The sequence below is a fragment of the Acomys minous genome (assembly GCF_964271855.1).
Source record: "Acomys minous genome assembly, chromosome: 7".
NCBI classification, from domain to species: domain Eukaryota; kingdom Metazoa; phylum Chordata; class Mammalia; order Rodentia; family Muridae; genus Acomys; species Acomys minous.
This window is the reverse complement of record NC_140488.1, coordinates 118,812,394-118,829,537: the sequence shown is the minus strand read 5'-3', so window position 1 is coordinate 118,829,537 and position 17,144 is coordinate 118,812,394. Positions and strand designations below refer to the sequence as shown.

Below are 17,144 nucleotides of genomic sequence, written 5' to 3'. Positions count from 1 at the left end.
AGCTTCATTCTCAAGTCACTTTCCCTCTCTACCTCAACGTGACAGGCCAGCGGCAAAGGAGGCCATGAGTGAAGTTTTCTCTTCGGGACAATTAGCTTCTTTAGGCTAGAGATGATTAAGGACTAGGGACCTCATTGGTATCCCCTGAACCACAGGGCTGTACTGGCATAGGAACAATAACCTGGCTAGTCTTCTGTTCAGCCAGAAGGCACACACGGTGTAAAACAAGCAGTCTCCTGGGTAGGGCTATGGGATACCAGTACACCTTTAGACCAGATGAGTTGACAGGGAGAGCAACTGTTCCATCACTCTCTGCTCTCCGGCGCGGAGTGGATGTCTAGGCAAGCCCTCCTCTGAGCCTGGGCCCTGAGCATAATACTCAACCATCCTGGAAACATAGAGCCACCAGATGCCAAGGCTTGCAGCAGGCTTACCTCTGAGCTCAGCAGGGCATGGCAGGCTTGCTGAGTCAGGTTTTTTGTTGTTGTTGTTGTTGTTTTGTTTTGTTTTTTGCCAAACCTGTCCCAGTTGTGCTCAGAATGGCAACTCTCTCACAAAGGAGTGAGCCTGGGGGTGACTACAGCTTGATGATAGAAAGGCTGAGCTTATTCACCAGGAACTCAGGGACTGAAAACATTCTAGGCCCATATTAGATTTTTATGAAGGCTAGAAGCCTCATGGACAAGGGCTAGGGCAGCTGACAAAGGGAATAAGCCTCTAAGATGACAATGACATACGGCAAATAAAAGTTACTTTTAAGCCGGGCGTGGTGGCGCACGCCTTTAATCCCAGCACTCGGGAGGCAGAGGCAGGTGGATAGATGTGAGTTCGAGGCCAGCCTGGTCTACAAAGCAAGTCCAGGACAGCGAAGTCTCAAAAAAAACCAAAAAAAAAAGTTACTTTTACAATCTGGTCCATGATACACACACATTCGTGAAATCATCACGCAGACCCAATTATTGAGAAACAACTGTAATGCTCTGTGTGCCTCTCAGGAAATGAGAATATTCATTTAGGATGTAGAAAATTAATCAGGAAACTATCTGGCTCTGATTTGCTGGAAATATAGCATCAATGTAAACAACACGTCAGAGATAATGACTGCCAAGAAATATTGGGACATGGCTGGTTTTAGGTGTTTTTATTTATACTTAAGGTGTTTTGTCTGCGGAACATCTGTGAGCCACTTGTATGCAGTTCCCATCCAGAACAGAAGGTGGCACTGATTCCATCTGTAACTAAATGCCTCCCACATGGGCAAGAAATGTACTACATGGAGAACATACCTCCCCAGTCACTGCAATTAACTTTGTCATTCAGCTATGTGTGCTGCATCATTAGCGTGACTGTCACTTCCTGCCACGCCAGACTCCCCCTCCATCCCGTGGCGGCCCTTCCGATGAAGACACTGGAAACGTCCTCAGTACAGGAAAGGAAGTGACGTCATCCAAGCTGCCATCATCCCATCCATCCTCCACTTCAGGATCTCCTGTCAGGCGGCACGACTCTGCCCACAGCCACCGCTGCAGCTTCTGGTCCTGTGCGGCCCCCAGCGGCTCTGTCCACTCCAGGTCACGGAAGTAGCAGCCTCCAATGCCTTCCAGCTCTGGGGAAGCGGCAGCATAGACAGAAGTCCAGGCGCCCTCGTCTGGGGTCTGCCAGGGTAGGGATGGGGGGGGGGAGAGAAACAGAGTCACAGCCAGACAGCCTTGATGTAGGACAGTAGGGGAAACAGAGTCAGTGATTCTTGAGTCACAAGGTCATTGAACAAGGACAGCTGGCAGACATGTCCAGAAGCAGAGGAGGGGGTAAGAGGGAAACCAAGTCACGGATGCCAGCCAAGGGTAATGAAGGCTGGGGGTGGCCATGTTGATTGGGAAGTTTTAGAGAAACTGAGGCACATAGGGCAGCCATAATGGTGGAGCAGACAGGGAGAAAAGGGGGTAAACTCGGAAGGCTGGAAACTTGAAGGCATGCTGACATATCATCAGGGCCTGCAGCAGCCATGTTGTTTGGGAAAATTTGGGGAAACTGAGTCACAAGGTCACGGTTCCGTCCTGGCTGACGGCCATGTTTGTGAAATTGGGAAAACTGAGTCACAGGGTCACGGAACCTTTTCGGCCAGTGGCCATATTGGGATGGGAGGGGAGGGGAAGGTAAACCGAGTCACGCACCTTGAGCAGCAGCCACCCCAGGGCCCCCTGGGCAGCCCGCAGTCCCCACCACGCGTGGCGGTACAGCTCTGTGTCCACCACGCCTGGGTCGACCAAGTTCGAGGTCACGGGGTCACAGCGTGAATTCAGCAGCCACTGCAGCCGCAGGGAGAACATCACAAGTGCCAGCTTGCTCTGAGCATAGGCCGCATGGGGGGAGTAGGCAGAGCTGCAAGGGCAGAACTGACGTCATCGAGCCCGCCCACCCGCCAGCCAACCCCAGACACGGGATGACATCATCCTAGAATTCACCCATATGTGACAAATTTGGAAACACACACACACACACATACACACACACACACACGAGAGAGAGACACCCACTCTGAGCCTGGACAACATGCGGGATGGGTGATGTCATTGGCCCCATCCAAAAAACCAAAAACACCTTAAGATGACCCCAAAACATCTACCATCTGTGATGTCACAGCCCCTCCAGTTCCCAGTTTCTGCTCACCGTCCCTGAAGGTCCTCCACATCCAGTTCCCCAACATAGTGCGTCGCTGATGCAACAGTGACGATGCGCGCCCATTTCCCAGCTTCGCCAGCTCCTCGAAGCAGGGGCAGCAGCAGCCTTGTCAGCAGAAAGTGGCCCAAGAAGTTGACGCCCAGGTGGCTCTCAAAGCCATCCAGAGTCTCTCCGCAGGGAACCAGCATAATGCCAGCTGCAGAGTCAGGGAATCATGGGGCGGGACTTTGGAAGGCAGAAGGGAACTCCCGCCCAAGAGGCAGAGAGGAAGGTGACTGACAGGAAATTCGAGGGGGTTGGCCATTTCAGCATCCCAACAAGCCAAAGGGCCTACACCTTCCAACCCTGAACGCTGAGAGGAAGGCCTGCCCCCTCATTTGTATAAACAGAGAAAAGGTAGGGGAGCAATCAGATACTGCTAACTTGAATATGCAAATAGGGCCATTCTGGACCGACCTGCTGACACATGCAAATAAAAAATCAAAGAGTATGAAATAACACTAAAGAGGTAATTCGCATATGTGAAGAGCACAGGTATCTCCTGGGTGGAGCTACTGCTTTATGCAAATAATACATGAATATGCAGGGACAGTTTTACATATGCAATTCCCTCTGGTCCATGTTCCTCAATGCTCCTGCGATTTGCAAATCAGCCCAAGAACATGTATTTGCATATGCAAAATTCCAGAATCACGTATACAAATAGACATGACCTCAGACCCCACCCACCCACCGCACCCCAAGGCCCCATCCCCCATACAACCTCACCATTGTTGATCAGCACATGCAGGGGAATTCCCAGAGCCAGAAAGTCAGACACGAACTTTCTGACTGATGCCAAGGAGGCCAGGTCCAAGAACAGAAACTGCACTGCAAGAGGGGGTTTGGGAGATACAGGTGTGAACGAAAGAGGGCGGGACTTCCAATTGCCGGTCAGTCACCTCATCCTTAGTCCCGCCTTCAATTTCTGGTCCAGCTCACTCACCAGCATCATTTCCTGTTTCCTCCTGAATGCTCCTGACGACCTCCGGTGCTTTTTCTAGATTGTTACTGGCTTTAAAAAGAAGGTGGAAAAAATTCCACATGATGGCACATGGGCGGGGCTTAAATCGATGACAGACGTATGAAGGGCGGGACTTCCAGGAACACTACACAAGGACTAACCCTAAGTAACCTTGGTGACCCCAAGCCCACCCGTTACCCTAAGTCCCGCCCCCGATCGGCCAGTTGACTGACCGATGACAACTCGCATGCCCAGTCGCGCCAGCTGCCGCGCGGTGCTCAGCCCGATGCCATCCGTCCCGCCCGTCACAATGGCGACGCGTCCAGGCTGAGGCGGGAGCTCTGCATGGCGAAAACAGCTCAATCACGGACTCCCGGTCCCACGCCGCGCAAAAATTTTGGGACGTTTTTCCCATACCGGAAGTCTCAGCGGTGCTCGCGATCGCCCCACTCTTTCCCACGAGTCTCGCAGACCCCGCTGATTACCCCAGCAACGCCGCGAATTCCCCGTTAGGGCGCTCGGAATTCCTGCTTCCGGAGCGGACCGGTAGTGCCTGCCGCTGCTCCGTTCTCAGGGTCTTTCCAGTCCCGGAAGTCTTACCGGTGCGAGGGATCGCCCCCGACCCCCACTACTCCCCCAACCTCCCTTATCCCCCCCAACCCCTCCTACACACACGGTCCCTATGGACCCCGCAGATCGCCCAGGGACCGCTGGGTATGCTGCGCAACTCCGTTAGGGCGCTCGGACCTGCGGCTTCCGGCGTGAACCGGAAGCGCCCACTGCGGCTCCATTCAGGGTTATTACTTAATCCCGCCGGCGAACGGGACCCCCTCCACTCCAGGGCCACCCTAAATAACTCACCGGGCGGCGCGAAGCCCCTTCTGAGCCGCCGCAGCAGTTGCGTCACCACCAGGGCCACGCCCACTGCGTAGACGCGGACAGTTGCCCGCAGTGCATGCAAGGACATAGCCACCACCCATGAATACAGGACGACCCTGAAAGCCACACCATCACAGGAAGCCACGCCCCAGAGCCCTGTGCAGCCCGGAAAGTGGCTATTAGTAGCCCTGCCCACTGTAGCAGCACACGTCACCACACACGAGCACGCCCACCCCAGATTCCACGCCCCGACGTACACTCGCACTGTGGCTGACAGTGATGTTAATTGACCGCCCCGCCCACCTCCAGTGAGCACGCTGGACAAGCTGAACTCAGGCACGCAAAGCCACGCCCTCCAGGAACAGATAGCCACGCCCGCCCCGGAAGCCACACCCCTGGAGTCCCCTACAGCCAGGATTTTTCACCCCCAATTTTTTTTCCTTCTTTGGTTTTTCGATACATGGTGTCTCTGTGTGGCCTTCTCTGTCCTGGACTTTGTGGATCAGGCTGGACTCGAACTCACAGGGATCCACCTGCCTCTGCCTCCCCAGTGCAGGGATTAAAGGCTTGTGCCACCACCACCTGCCTTATGTTTTTCTTTTAACGTATTCACTTATATTATTACACATAAATAAAATAAACTACCTACAGGACTAAGAACTTGGAGACAATCAGGCATTATATAAATGTTACATTCATATTAATTTGGCTATTTGTATTTGGCAAACTTAAGTAAACATCCTTCCTATCTTGGTGCATATAATATTCTGAATGTAAATCAATATCTATTATATCTCATCTCTATCAAGTTAAAACATCTATCTAGACCTAAAAACATCTAACCCCAAAAGAACTAAGCTTCACTGTAAAACTTAGCTTCCTGGTCTTCAACCCCATCAGAGACTTGAGAAGGAATAAAATTGACTACTCGAGTATACAGGGAGTGCAGGTTAGCAGCTTCCAAAATGAAAAAGTGACTGGGACAGTTTGCTGCCTGAACAGTCACCCAAAACTCTCTATACCAATTGGAGCATTACCTTCAGCCTTCCAGCCCAATATATCTTACAGACATATTTATGAGGTAGGAACTATTGAGGACTTGCTTACCCTGTCTTGGCAGAGTTTGGCTGTCAACTCTGCCTGCATCCAAGCTTGTTTATTTTTAGGCAGGATTCTGTCTCCGGTAGAAATGAGGACATTTTGCCCAGTGGCTTGTTTGACACATTTGAAGCCATCTCCATAAGGAGGTTCTTTGATGCTCATCATCTTCTTTGGGGTAGGCTGGGTGTTGCCAGGAGTTAACCTGTCTCATTGTCAGTGTATCTTTAAAATAGCAAAAACATCCTTAAATGCCATATTCTGTATGTCTCTGAGGTTTTTTAAGACATTCTCTAACTATTTTACCTTATCTTTCTATAGAATCATTTCTATCTGCTACACCTAGGATGTATATTCTTGTGATAAAAATAGACTTATAATTGATATAACCATGATTTGACCCACTAACAATTAACTTGTGTGACTTATTTATCCTAAACAGCCTGCAATAGCACTTTCAAAGTATAGGAAGAAAACCTTGTATTATAATTGAGCTTTATGGGTACAATCAAAACCTCATATTAGAATATATATACATATATATACATATATATACATACATAATATGTGAAGAATAATCTTAAATTTGAGTTCTATACCAATGTGTCAAAATTAAACTTATTTTGTATCAGTACAGAAAAATCTATACCAGTGAATTAAAAATAATCTTATTTTTGAGTAACAATTAAGGCCTTAAGTGGAGTAGACTCACCAATCTACTTTTTGTTCTATCATCCATCTCTATATATTTCTATATTCCCCCTTCTTTCTTTTCAACCCATATATGTATACATACAAAAGAAAAATAAAGGAATAGAGAGACATGCCTGAGTCTAACCTTTTTTCTCTGTGTAAGACCAATAATAACTTATAACCAACTCCCAATGAAAATAAACATCACCCAAGAGAACAAACAAAAACCTACCCAACCCTACTTATAGGAAATGGGGCATCATTCTCTTAAGGTTTCTTCCAGCTGATTTAGTACGAATAATACCTTTGTAGGAGCCCAAACAAAAATGGGGAATGGTTAAACCAGCTAGGAATAGCATTTATGGTCCAGTTTCTAAATGTTGAGAAATTCGAGACTTAATTAGAGTCCTGTGTGAGACAGTCTGAAATGCTGGACCACTTGCGATTGGAAGCTTTCTTCGAAGCTGTCCTGTTCTGTGAGGAACGGAAACTCCAGTTGGTGCTGGAGCATGAAGGGTGCAAGATGTCAGTGTCCAGCAGGAATGAATCCTGTCAGATCTGATCTAGCATCAGTATCCAGTTCTTTTGTTCTGAAAACATATAATTTCTCACCAGCATTATGCATTCCCAATATTATAACTATATGAGATGTGTGAGATGCACAGAACATTTAAGGCTGGTTCTCTGTTCTTTGTATGAGCAGGAGAAAGACATCTGTAAATTTTCATTCATAGCATACAAAGGAAGGCATCTAATAAGTCACAGGGATTCTGTAGCCAACAAGAAGCATTGTCTACGCACAGACATTCATGTCTCAGCCAGTCCCAGAGCTATTTCCATGTAGTGGGATTAGTAATAAAAATTATCTGCTTGTTCTGCAGTTTGAAATATATATAGATCCAACTGTAGCTTCCTCCCTCTTCACTTCCCGATTCCCCTCCCTTCCTCTTCTCCTCTCCCTCCCTCCCCTAGTCCTCAGAAAGAGGAGCCCTCCTCCCTTAACATCTGACCTCAGCTTCTCAAGACTTTACTACCTGTACTACCTGTAACCTCTTCCTCTGTGGCCTGTCAAGGCCTCCCTGCCTGGGGGAAGTGGTCAACATTGGGGACCAGAGTTCATGTCAGAAATAGGGCCTACTTCCCATATTGTGGGACCCACAAGGAGACTGTGATGTTGGAGGTAGGTCTGATGTATTTTCATGCTAATTACTGATTTGGGCCTCTGTGTCTTACCTGTATCTTGCCTAATAGCCTAACTTGTTTGACCAATAGAAGGCTATCCCACCTGGTTCCAAGCCTTAGGGAGACAGAGAATCTTGGGAGGAAGAGAAACCAGAGGAGAGGGCAGAAGAAGAAAGCTGGTTAGGTTAGGCTAGGTGGAGAAGCACGTGGCCAGTGTGGATGAAGACTGTGCCCAGATGATGATAATTAGCAAGTATTTGGGATTATGGGTAGGAGGTAGCTTGATAGAAATTATTATAAGCAGGTGGCATGATGGCATTGGGACAGGTATGGGATACCTGCCTCACTATGGGAAGTATTTTAGGGTATTAATATCGGCCTTGCCTCAGGGTAACTAAGGCTATTTTAAAATATAGCAGTGTCTGTATCTTGATTGATTGTAGCAGGTTAGAAAATACTGCCGTAATAATAATTATAGGCCTAATAATAAATATCATGATGCAACTGTGTTTGAGGTTTTTCTTTTCACCTCCATCTGATGTATGTATAAGCAGTGGTGTTTGCCAATGCACAAGACGTTACTCAACACAAATGACACCATGAGTAATTCTGTAGTTCCAGGAAGGACATGAACATATATGAGTGGAATAAAACAAAACTAGGTTCCTGGAATGCTGTCCTCCACATCTATCTCTGAGTTCATAGGAAGAGTGAAAATGGGAAGAAAGTGTGAAGGAAAATTCAGAGAGCATGTTGTAGTTCTTTGTTCCCCACAACTGTTTACTTTTCTGGCTACCCCTTCCCTTTTTGTTCTTTGTTCCCTGCCAGTGTTTTCTTTTCTGTCCACTTCCAGTCAGAAGGAAACGCGGGACAGTGGGGCGAGATGGGACTTTTGGATGAGGTGGGGTGTGTGGGATGAGCCTGGATAGGTGGGCAGAGTGGGCAGGTTTTCAAGTCCTATCAGTCACTCGGGTCTTGATGTCATCTCTGAACCCTCCAAGTACAAGAAGGTCTCCTGGGAAGACATGGATTCCGTGATATTACTGTGGGGGAGGCCAACAGATTTGTGTCAGCACACCCTGGTGAGGGACTGTGTGTGTGTGTGTGTGTGTGTGTGTGAGAGAGAGAGAGAGAGAGAGAGAGAGAGAGAGAGAGAGAGAGAGAGAGAGAGAGAGAATGGTAACAGTTTCTCTCTGTAGAAAAAAAAAGTAAATAAAGGCATGGGAAGTGACATCACTGACCCTAAGTCCTCCCCGCCCCAGTCACAGGCCTCTGTCATAGTCTCTGTCCATCAAGTCTGGCCCGGCCTATGACATCAGTCCCCGTTTGGTCTGAGTGAGGGACCGCAGCTGTCAAGTCAGCGCCCGCCTGTCTCATTCCTCCACATCCAGGCTGCTCTGCCCTCTCCATCCATGCCACTTCTCAGTCTCCCTCGGTTTCCACCCTCTTGCCTCATTTACCTGACCGGGAAGTACTCAGTCCTCAGCACCCAGTGTGCAAACTCCTGCCTGTCCTGTGTGTTTCCTATACCCGGAGTATTGAGCTCTGAGCACCCATACACCGTCCTTGGTTACCAGACCTGGGAAACCTCAGTCCCCAGCAACCTGCCATTCCCAGCCACTGTAAGTGACAGGAGAGCTTCAGTGCAGGGCTCTGCAGCGAGGAGGGTAAGGTACCATGGGAGGGGAAGGCGAGGACAGCAGGAAACAGACCAGGACCCTGGCCCAAAGACTATGCCCCGGTACCCTCAGGGCCATAGGCTCAGCTATTACAAAACAGACCACGCCCCCGAGACGCGTAGAGCCGGTGGGGGCCTTGGGCAATGACCTCCGGCCAGTGATCGCCACCCCCTCCCGATGCGGATGGCCAAGCCAGCGGCCCGTCCCTTTGCGTCAGCTGCATATGGACACGCACAGTCGCTGCCTCTGCACATGCTTGCAGCGTGGCGGTAGTTCTGCCTGTGGGGGTCAGAGGTGAAAGCGACCGGAGTCCCAGCTGCGGAGGGGGACGTAAAGGGGACGCCAACGCCGAAATCGGTTCTGCGCATGCCCGAAGCGCTGGCCTCTTTCCGGGAGTTATGGTACGAGGAAGTCCCGCCTCCGGCGACCGGAGCGGATCCGGGGCTTGTGGGACTGGGGACCGGACCAGGACTAGTCTGTGGTCCCGAAAAGCCGTGGCTGTTCGGCGCATGCGCACGGACGCGCTCTTTCTGGCAATAAGGTAAAGATACTGTTTCCGATAACAAGGTTCATAGGGAAACGTTTCCGGAAGCCCGCATGCGCTAGGACGCGCTATTTGGTGTAATAAGGTTGAAGGGCGCCAGTCCCCGGAAGTCACGCCCCTTGCGCCTTTTAGTTCCTCGGACAGTCGCGGTCCTTGCGCAGAATTCGGCAAATGCTGTTCAGCGCGTGCGCCGCGCGACACCATTCCCGGCTGTCCCGGTGTCCGAGGTGACCTCGCCCGGAAATCCTGCAAGTAGTGGAGCAGCCGCGTTCTCGCGGCGGAACAGGAAGTGCCTCCACGGGGGTAGAGAAAAGGTCGGCTCCGGAAGCAGAAACGCGTCACAGCCAGCGCGTCGTCGGGAGGACGTAGTGGCGTCGCGGGAGCAAAGGACGGCGGTGGCTGAAGCCCGGGCCAAGGAAGGAGCCCCGCTCCGGTGAGCTGGGCCTGCGGACGCGGCCCAGATTAGGTTATAGCAGGTTAGGGCCCTTCGGGGTGGAACAGTAGGACTGGGCCTCGGCGGGGCTGGACGGGAGGGGGCAGGGCTTGGCCCCCGTGACCGTGAGCATTGGGGGCGGGGCAGATCCGGGGCGTGGCCAAGCCGGAGTGACGGGGATGGAGCCGGGGCGGGTCTAGGACCGAGTGAAGGTGACTGGCGGGGGCGGGACCTGACTAGGACAAGGGGGTTGTGGGTACTGGCTGTGCTGTGCCAAGCTGCATTGTGGTGGGCGAGTCTTGAGCTGGACAGGGGCTGTGGGCGGAGCCACGGGAAATACTGTTGGGGTCTGGAGCTACAAAGGTAGTCGTGGGTAGGGCACGAGCAGTCAAGGGGCTGTATAGATGCAGCCTGCGGTCTGTGGGCAGGGATGGAAAACTACAGGAGACTGTAGGCGGGGCTTGAGGGCTTGTGGGAGGCCCCTGCTGTCTGTGGGCAGGGATGGAAAACTACAGGGGATTGTAGGAGGGGCCTGATCAGTGATAAGTATGTGGGTGCTGCCAGTAGGCCCCCAAGGATACTAGGTAACAGACACAGGGTGCTGTGGTCAGGGTCTGACCAGTTCTGTGAATGGGACCTATGCTTTAAGGATTGTGGGCAGAGCCTGAGCCGCATATAGGAATGTGGGCGGGGCCTGGGGGAAACTGGGAGGGGTCTGATCAGTTCAGCATTTTGTGGGTGGGGCCTGAGCTATACAGGGTACTATGGGGGAGACTTCAGCAGAACATGGAGTGTGGGTGGGGCCGCTGTGCTACAGGGGTATTAGGGTATTAGGGGTAGATGGTGTGTCTGCGGGACAAAACATTGGAGGCGTGGCTTGAGGCGCTGTGGGCAGGATCGCCCGTTACAGCCTACTCTTCTGCAGGTCTTGTCTGCAGTAGCCTGTGGGCAAGGCCTAAGCATCACAGGCCATTGTGGGTGGGGACTGAACACTACAGGGTATTTTAGGTACGTGTGGGCAGAGCATGAGATATATAGTGGGCTGTGGGCTGGATCTCACATCTAGGTACCCTGTCTTAGTATGCTGAGCAGTACAGAGCTCAGCAGGTGGGTGGAGCAGGTCCACAGGGCATTGTGGGTACAAGCTGATCTCCTGTGTGCCCCCCCCCCCATAGGAGGAGCCATTCGCCATGTCCGGCGCCGCCACCATTGTGCATGACCCATCAGAGGCTGTGCCTCTGTGCCCGACCCTTGGCCTATACTTGAAGCCTATTGCGAAGGTGACAATCTCAGTTTCGCTGCCTCTGCTGCCAGGTGGGGGTGGCGTGGGTGGGGGAGGCGCGGGTGGAGCTGGGGCCCGCGCTGTGTCCACATGGGAGGTAATGGAGCGGCTACGGGCCATGGCGCAGGCACAGCGGGCTCCATTGTCGGCGCTGCGCATTGCGCGGAGCTCGCCTGACCTGCTGCGCTTTGAGGGTGAGCTGGAGGGGCGCACGCTGCTGGGTGCCGCACTACGCGGCCTGGATGGTGGTGCCATTAAGCTGGGAGGCTTCCCGGACCCATTGCGCGTGCGCGCTGCCGAGTCACGCACTGACTTCCCGTCCCGCCACGACTGGGACTCCTTCTTCCGGGACGCTGAAGACATGGATGAGTCCCTCCCTGGGGAGAGACCAGACACCGTGCACCTGGAGGGGCTGCCATGCCGCTGGTTCGCCCCCCGTGAGAGTGGAGGTGGAAATGGAGGAAGCGGAAGTGGTGCCACTACAACATCCGGGGGTGGGACTCCGGCTCCTGGCTCCTGGGACCGCCCCAGCGAGGAGCTACTGCGCCAGGCCTTTGGCACATTCGGTGAAGTCCGCCATGTGGACATACCCATGCTGGACCCGTACCGCGGGGAGGCTGCAGGACGCGGATTCCATGGCTTCGGCGCGTTTGGAGGGAGCTTGCACTTCGAGGCCTACGTGCAGTACCGTGACTACGCAGGCTTTGCACGTGCCATGGCAGCCCTGCGTGGGATGAAGCTCATGCTCAAAGGCGAGGATGGCAAGGCCGTGGCCTGCAACATCAAGGTGAGCGGTGTCGGAGACATCGCGGGGAGGGCACTAGTGAAGCCAGGGGGAGGCAGGGTGGTTCTTGGAAGTGCAAGGTGACATCATGGGACCAGTCACATAGGAAGGCATGAAGTCTGGTACAAAAAATAAAACAGGACTCTCCTTGAGTGACTTCACTTCCACCTCCCCGCCTTGTCAGGTGTCCTTTGACTCCACCAAGCATCTGAGCGACGCATCGATTCGGAAGCGGCAGCTGGAGCGCCAGAAGTTGCAGGAGTTGGAGCGGAGGCGGGAGGAGCAGAAGCGGCGAGAGCGGCAGGCAGAGGAACGGCGCCGTGAGGAAGAGCTGTGAGAGCTGGGTGGGGTGTGGGGGGCTGAATTGGCATCAGGGCAGTGGGTGGGGTCTCACCCCCCCCCCACTGTGGTGGTCCTAAGTGTGGACCACACTTCTGGTCCTGCCCACACAGGAAGCAGCGCGAGGCCGAGTGCCAGGAGCGCGCTCGGAGGCGGGAGGAGAAGCTGCTGCGCCGGGAGCAGCGGCAGCGTGAGCGTGAGCGCCGGAGGGGCCGCCGGCGGCGCAAGGAGGAAGAGGAGGAAGAGCAGCGGAGGCTGCAGGGCCGCATCCGGGAGGAGGAGCGGAAGCTGCTATTGGCCCAGCGTGCTCTGCAGTCCATCCGCCTAGTGGCTGAGCTGCTGGGGAGAGCCGAGGTGGGCAGAAGTGTGACATCGCGGGGTGGAGGGAACGGAACATAGCATCGGGAACAGCCTCACACATGGGCTCACTGAAGAACTAACTGGCAGGAAGTGGCATGCCTTGGTATGTGTGGGGGGACGGGGGTACAGGTTGGAAGCTAACTCTTTTCCCCGTGCCTTGATTTTTGTCCCCAAGGCGGCACGCCTGCGTCAGGATGAGCAGCGTCGGCTGCAGGAGGCTGAGCTGCGGCGGGTGGAGCGGGAGAAGGAGCGTGCACTAGGGTTGCAGAGGCGGGAGCGGGAGCTGAGGCAGCGCCTGCTGGCCCTGCTGCTGGGACGGCGCCCTGGGTCCAGAATCAGCTCCTTGTGGAGCACAAACAGCTCTGGAATTGGAAACAACTCGGGGACTGGAAACGGCAGCTCGGAGACAGGAAATGGCACTGCAGACACCAGAAACAATGCCACGGGCGACCTGCTGCAACCAGTCCTGGACATCTTGCACAGCGTGACTGCCATGGGCCAAGGGCCAATACACACTGAAGGCAACACCCTTGATGATGTCACTGCACCCACAGAAAGCTGCACCAGCGGTGACGCCCCCAACCATCCTGCAACGGACAACGCCACACCCAAGGCCACGCTTGCGACGGGGCCACCAATGCAGCCAAGCACAGGCGATCCTGACCCCTGTGAGGAGCATGACCCTGAGCACCAGACCCGCCATGACCGGAAACAGCCACCTCCCCAGCACCGGAAGCGCTCGGGGGAGGGGGAGAGTGGAGCTGCGGTGGACCGCAGGGAGGAAAGGGAACGGAGCCGGCGGGACCGGAAACGTAGCCATAGCCGCCGCCATAGCAGCAGCCGCCATGGTGTGGACCAGGCCCGCTCATCACGCTCGCGTTCCCCAAGGCGCAGGGGCGCCTGGCACCGGTGAGGGCCTAGGTACATGCTGGGAGCCCACCTGGACATGCCTATCCACTCCCAACCCCAGGGCTGCCGGGAAGGCCCCGCTCCTCATGCTGTCAGACTTGCTGTTTCCTCTAAGATGGCCGCGCCTTCTCATTCCTCTCTGTCCCCGGGGGTGCCCAGACTGAGGCTTCTGCGAAGCTTCCAAACTGGAAGCCTTTCCCCCAAACTTGAAATGACCTGTGCTAGTGTGAAAGCCCGTGCAAAATAAATCCCTGATCTGTGATCATCTGTACATGTGTCAGTCCCTGTGGTTGGGGTGGGAACCCAAAGCAGGTGGGCAGTTATGAGTGGCGTCGTCAGGAGCGGCTGAGTGATGTGGGTGAGGAGGCAATGGTAAAGAAAGGGAAAGTGCTGTCTCAGCACTGGACGGGAGCTGCAGTTTGTGGCTTCTCCGAACAACTGGTAGGTTCAGATTCCAAATCCTCCAGACAAGGTAAGACTACCTCTCCGATAAGCGGCGACTGTCCAGTGCGTCCACGTAGTCACACTTGGCCACTTACACAGACTTACAGACGCTTCGAGGCTTCCTGAAAAGGAAAGTAACAGAGCACTGGCACACTCACAACACAGAACAAAGACACAATACTTGACCAAGTCTATGGGGTCCTGGATCGTGGATGAGCCCCCAGAATGTTCTTCCATGCAGCTGGCCAGATACGCCTTATCATGCCTGGTCTTCTGTGGGACTAGTCCTTTGCCTCCGTGACCCTGAAATCCAATTTTAGTCCTTCTGGTCTCTCAGTGCAATGCTCTTTCTCCCTATATCACCTTCCGGTTCGTTATTCATAGTAACTGCAGTTCTGGTTAGCAGAAGAAAACGATTTTACCTTTATGTGATTATGTTCCTTTAAAAGGACTAATAACCCGGACTCCTTAGGCCTAACACACACAGCCTTTCAGTTCTGGAAAAACCACCAGAACCAAAGGACCCCTATCTATTGTGTCAAGGGCAGACAGATGGTCCCAGTCCAAGTTGCTGACTCCACATATTCCTAACTTTGTAGTCCCTATCACAGCCTGCCACTCCCTTGAGCGTCCAGAACATACTGAGTAAAAAATTGCAGACTCAAATAGTACGCAAATAACAAAGCGTTTATTCTTTAGGACCAACAAGTTGGGGACACCATTCAGACATGATGGCAACCCCCCAGTGAGCCTGTAGGCTCTTTTGAAAAGCTTTTAGGGGAAACCTTAAGGGGGTCGGGGCTAGGTAATCGTTAGCATTTTGGGATAACCACTCAGACAGGATGGCGAGCCCTGGGGAGCTTGGGGAGCTGGCAGGCTTATTTTACACCCATTTAAATTCCAAAGGGGGTGGATGAAGTAATCATTTAAAGTAGAAAGCCTGGGCAAACTGAGTAAATAAGGGGCTACTCTGGCCAGGTATGATTTTTATTTATCATGAGGCAGAAGGTTTCCAGACCGGCAGTATGTCTTTCGGAGCCAATTATACCAGCAGTAAAAACCATTTTTAAGTTAACCTTTCTCTGTCCAGGTCATAGCCGCCTCTGGTTGGCTGCCCACTCTTTGCAGCATTTTCGGTGACTGTTGGACCCCCCCCCCCCCCTCTGAAGAATGGAGGCCCTGGCCTGCTCTGAACTAACAGAAACTGAAGGCTGTTGCTAGACTTATTTAAGGAGGCCTCTCATCCTTTCCTTGGTAAACGTGATGAGTGCACCTGGAGCAGACCTGCTAAGGCTGCACACTCCACCTCCTTTCTGTGCATACCGTTCTGCTAATGAGCATGGGTTGGAAAAGTCTGTAACAAGCTTGCCCATGGTTGCAGTGCCCAATTTGGTGATTGAAATCTCGGTCCTGGATGCCGGTTACTCTTTTTTTTCCCTAAAAATAAAATTGTTGCTTGCAGGGGGTCTTTGGTATCTCGACTGCACAACTCAAGACCCAACATTTTAGGAGCTTGAGTCCAGGATTGCACTTGTGATCTCCAGGGGACCCTGCAGAGCTAGGCTTTCTTGGGTCGATATATTGGTAAGCTTCTCTGTTTTTCTTTTTCCTGGCATCTAAATAATCTGCCCTCCTCCTGCACTACAGAGATCAAGCAGTTCAGATTCCAAACTGGCCACCTTCCTGAGCTCTTGTGTCTAAATTTCATTTCTTGGCTTCTACCCCAAACCCAACAAGACTCATCATTAACATTTTCTTCATATAAATATCCCACTATGTTACTATTTAGAAACCATGGTATATAATAGACTTTGAAATAATTCATAGTGGGAGGGGTCACTTTAGTCACACTCATATTTACTTAAGACATTGAGGATATTTTAGTTATGAAATAAAAATCATTTCATTGGAGCTTTCATTCAAACTTGTCATTTGATGAGAATTGAGAATTAACAGTCAACAGAAAGAGAAAATGTTTTCTACATAGATGACCTGAATTTGTCAAGGTAACTATGCATGGCATGGCTTAAGTGGAAGATTTTCTTTGTGTTATATCTATACTAACCTACAACATTGAATTCATTGAATATGTTTTTTTAAACACTGACTTGGCTGGCCCATCAGGGACACAGAGTGAACCAACAGAGGTGAGTTAGGCACAGGCCACAACCTACATTAGCTGCAATACTGAGAAGAACTGTGGGACACCCCAGTAGCATTTGGCTTGGATCTCTCTGCCCACTGCTTACTGGCCTCACCCATCTGGGACACAGGGAGTGAACAAGCAGAGGTCACTTGAGCATGGACCACAACCCACAATATCTGCCATCCCGAAGAGGCCTGTGGGATAACCAAGCAGTTTTGGGACTGGATCTCTCTCTGCCTGCTCCCCACCTACCTGGCCCAATTGGGTCAGAGCTAGCAAACCAGCAGAGGAGGCCTGAGGGATACCCTAGTAGCTTTGGGCTTCAATTTATCTCCATACTTTCCACCTGCTCCTCACTAGCCTGGTCCATTTGGGTCACAGAAAGCAAACCGGCAGGGTTGAGTCGGTTGCTGGTCACCACTCACATTGTCCAGCATACCAAGGAGGCCTGAGGGGTACCCCAGGAGCTTTCATCTTGGATCTCTCTCAGCTTGCTCTTCTCCTACATGGCCCAACTTGGATACAGGCAGAGAACCAAGCTGAACTGGGTGCAGGCTCCAACATCCATTGTCTGCAATTGTAAGGCAGCCTCTGGGGAGCCCTAGCAAACAGGCTCAGGATTGAGAATCTCTCCACTTGCTCCAAACCTGCCTGGCAAACCTGGGACACAAACAGTGACCACAGCGA

The 17,144-nt window shown here is 52.4% G+C and overlaps 2 protein-coding genes across 5 annotated transcripts; one reads left to right on the top strand and one right to left on the bottom strand.

Moving 5' to 3' along the window:
• Nucleotides 1-1,126: 1,126 nt before the first annotated feature.
• On the bottom strand, nt 1,127-4,746 carry DHRSX (dehydrogenase/reductase X-linked). Of its 2 annotated transcripts, none has more exons than XM_084790372.1 (7): nt 4,547-4,746; nt 3,919-4,026; nt 3,668-3,736; nt 3,451-3,552; nt 2,671-2,878; nt 2,175-2,382; nt 1,127-1,655 (listed from the first exon to the last, which is right to left on the bottom strand). In XM_084790372.1, exons 1-7 carry the CDS (start codon nt 4,650-4,652, stop codon nt 1,350-1,352), a joined length of 1,107 nt encoding a protein of 368 aa, XP_084646498.1. In that variant the 5' UTR covers nt 4,653-4,746; the 3' UTR covers nt 1,127-1,349. The 2 variants fall into 2 exon arrangements, with proteins under 2 accessions (XP_084646498.1, XP_084646499.1); XM_084790373.1 differs by lacking the exon at nt 4,547-4,746 and adding an exon at nt 4,171-4,320.
• Nucleotides 4,747-9,663: 4,917 nt separating this feature from the next.
• LOC311602386 (A-kinase anchor protein 17A-like) lies at nt 9,664-14,129 on the top strand. 3 transcript variants are annotated; one of them, XM_084790348.1, is made up of 5 exons: nt 9,664-10,226; nt 11,369-12,262; nt 12,444-12,592; nt 12,712-12,952; nt 13,134-14,129. In XM_084790348.1, exons 2-5 carry the CDS (start codon nt 11,384-11,386, stop codon nt 13,869-13,871), a joined length of 2,007 nt encoding a protein of 668 aa, XP_084646474.1. In that variant the 5' UTR covers nt 9,664-10,226; nt 11,369-11,383; the 3' UTR covers nt 13,872-14,129. The 3 variants fall into 3 exon arrangements, with proteins under 3 accessions (XP_084646474.1, XP_084646473.1, XP_084646472.1); XM_084790347.1 differs by having other exon boundaries at nt 9,664-10,236; XM_084790346.1 differs by having other exon boundaries at nt 10,054-10,193.
• The last annotated feature ends 3,015 nt before the right edge of the window (nt 14,130-17,144 follow it).

Excerpts from the sequence above, each read along its gene's own strand:
- LOC311602386 (XM_084790348.1), top strand. The coding sequence starts at position 11,384 with ATGTCCGGCGCCGCCACCATTGTGCATGACCCATCAGAGGCTGTGCCT. Across the intron at positions 12,263-12,443 it reads CCGTGGCCTGCAACATCAAG|GTGTCCTTTGACTCCACCAA; the intron begins GTGAGCGGTGTC and ends CCGCCTTGTCAG. Across the intron at positions 12,953-13,133 it reads AGCTGCTGGGGAGAGCCGAG|GCGGCACGCCTGCGTCAGGA; the intron begins GTGGGCAGAAGT and ends TTTGTCCCCAAG.
- DHRSX (XM_084790372.1), bottom strand. The coding sequence starts at position 4,652 with ATGTCCTTGCATGCACTGCGGGCAACTGTCCGCGTCTACGCAGTGGGC. Across the intron at positions 2,879-3,450 it reads GCATGTGCTGATCAACAATG|CTGGCATTATGCTGGTTCCC; the intron begins GTGAGGTTGTAT and ends CTGACTCTGCAG. Across the intron at positions 2,383-2,670 it reads GTGGAGGACCTTCAGGGACG|CTCTGCCTACTCCCCCCATG; the intron begins GTGAGCAGAAAC and ends CTGCCCTTGCAG.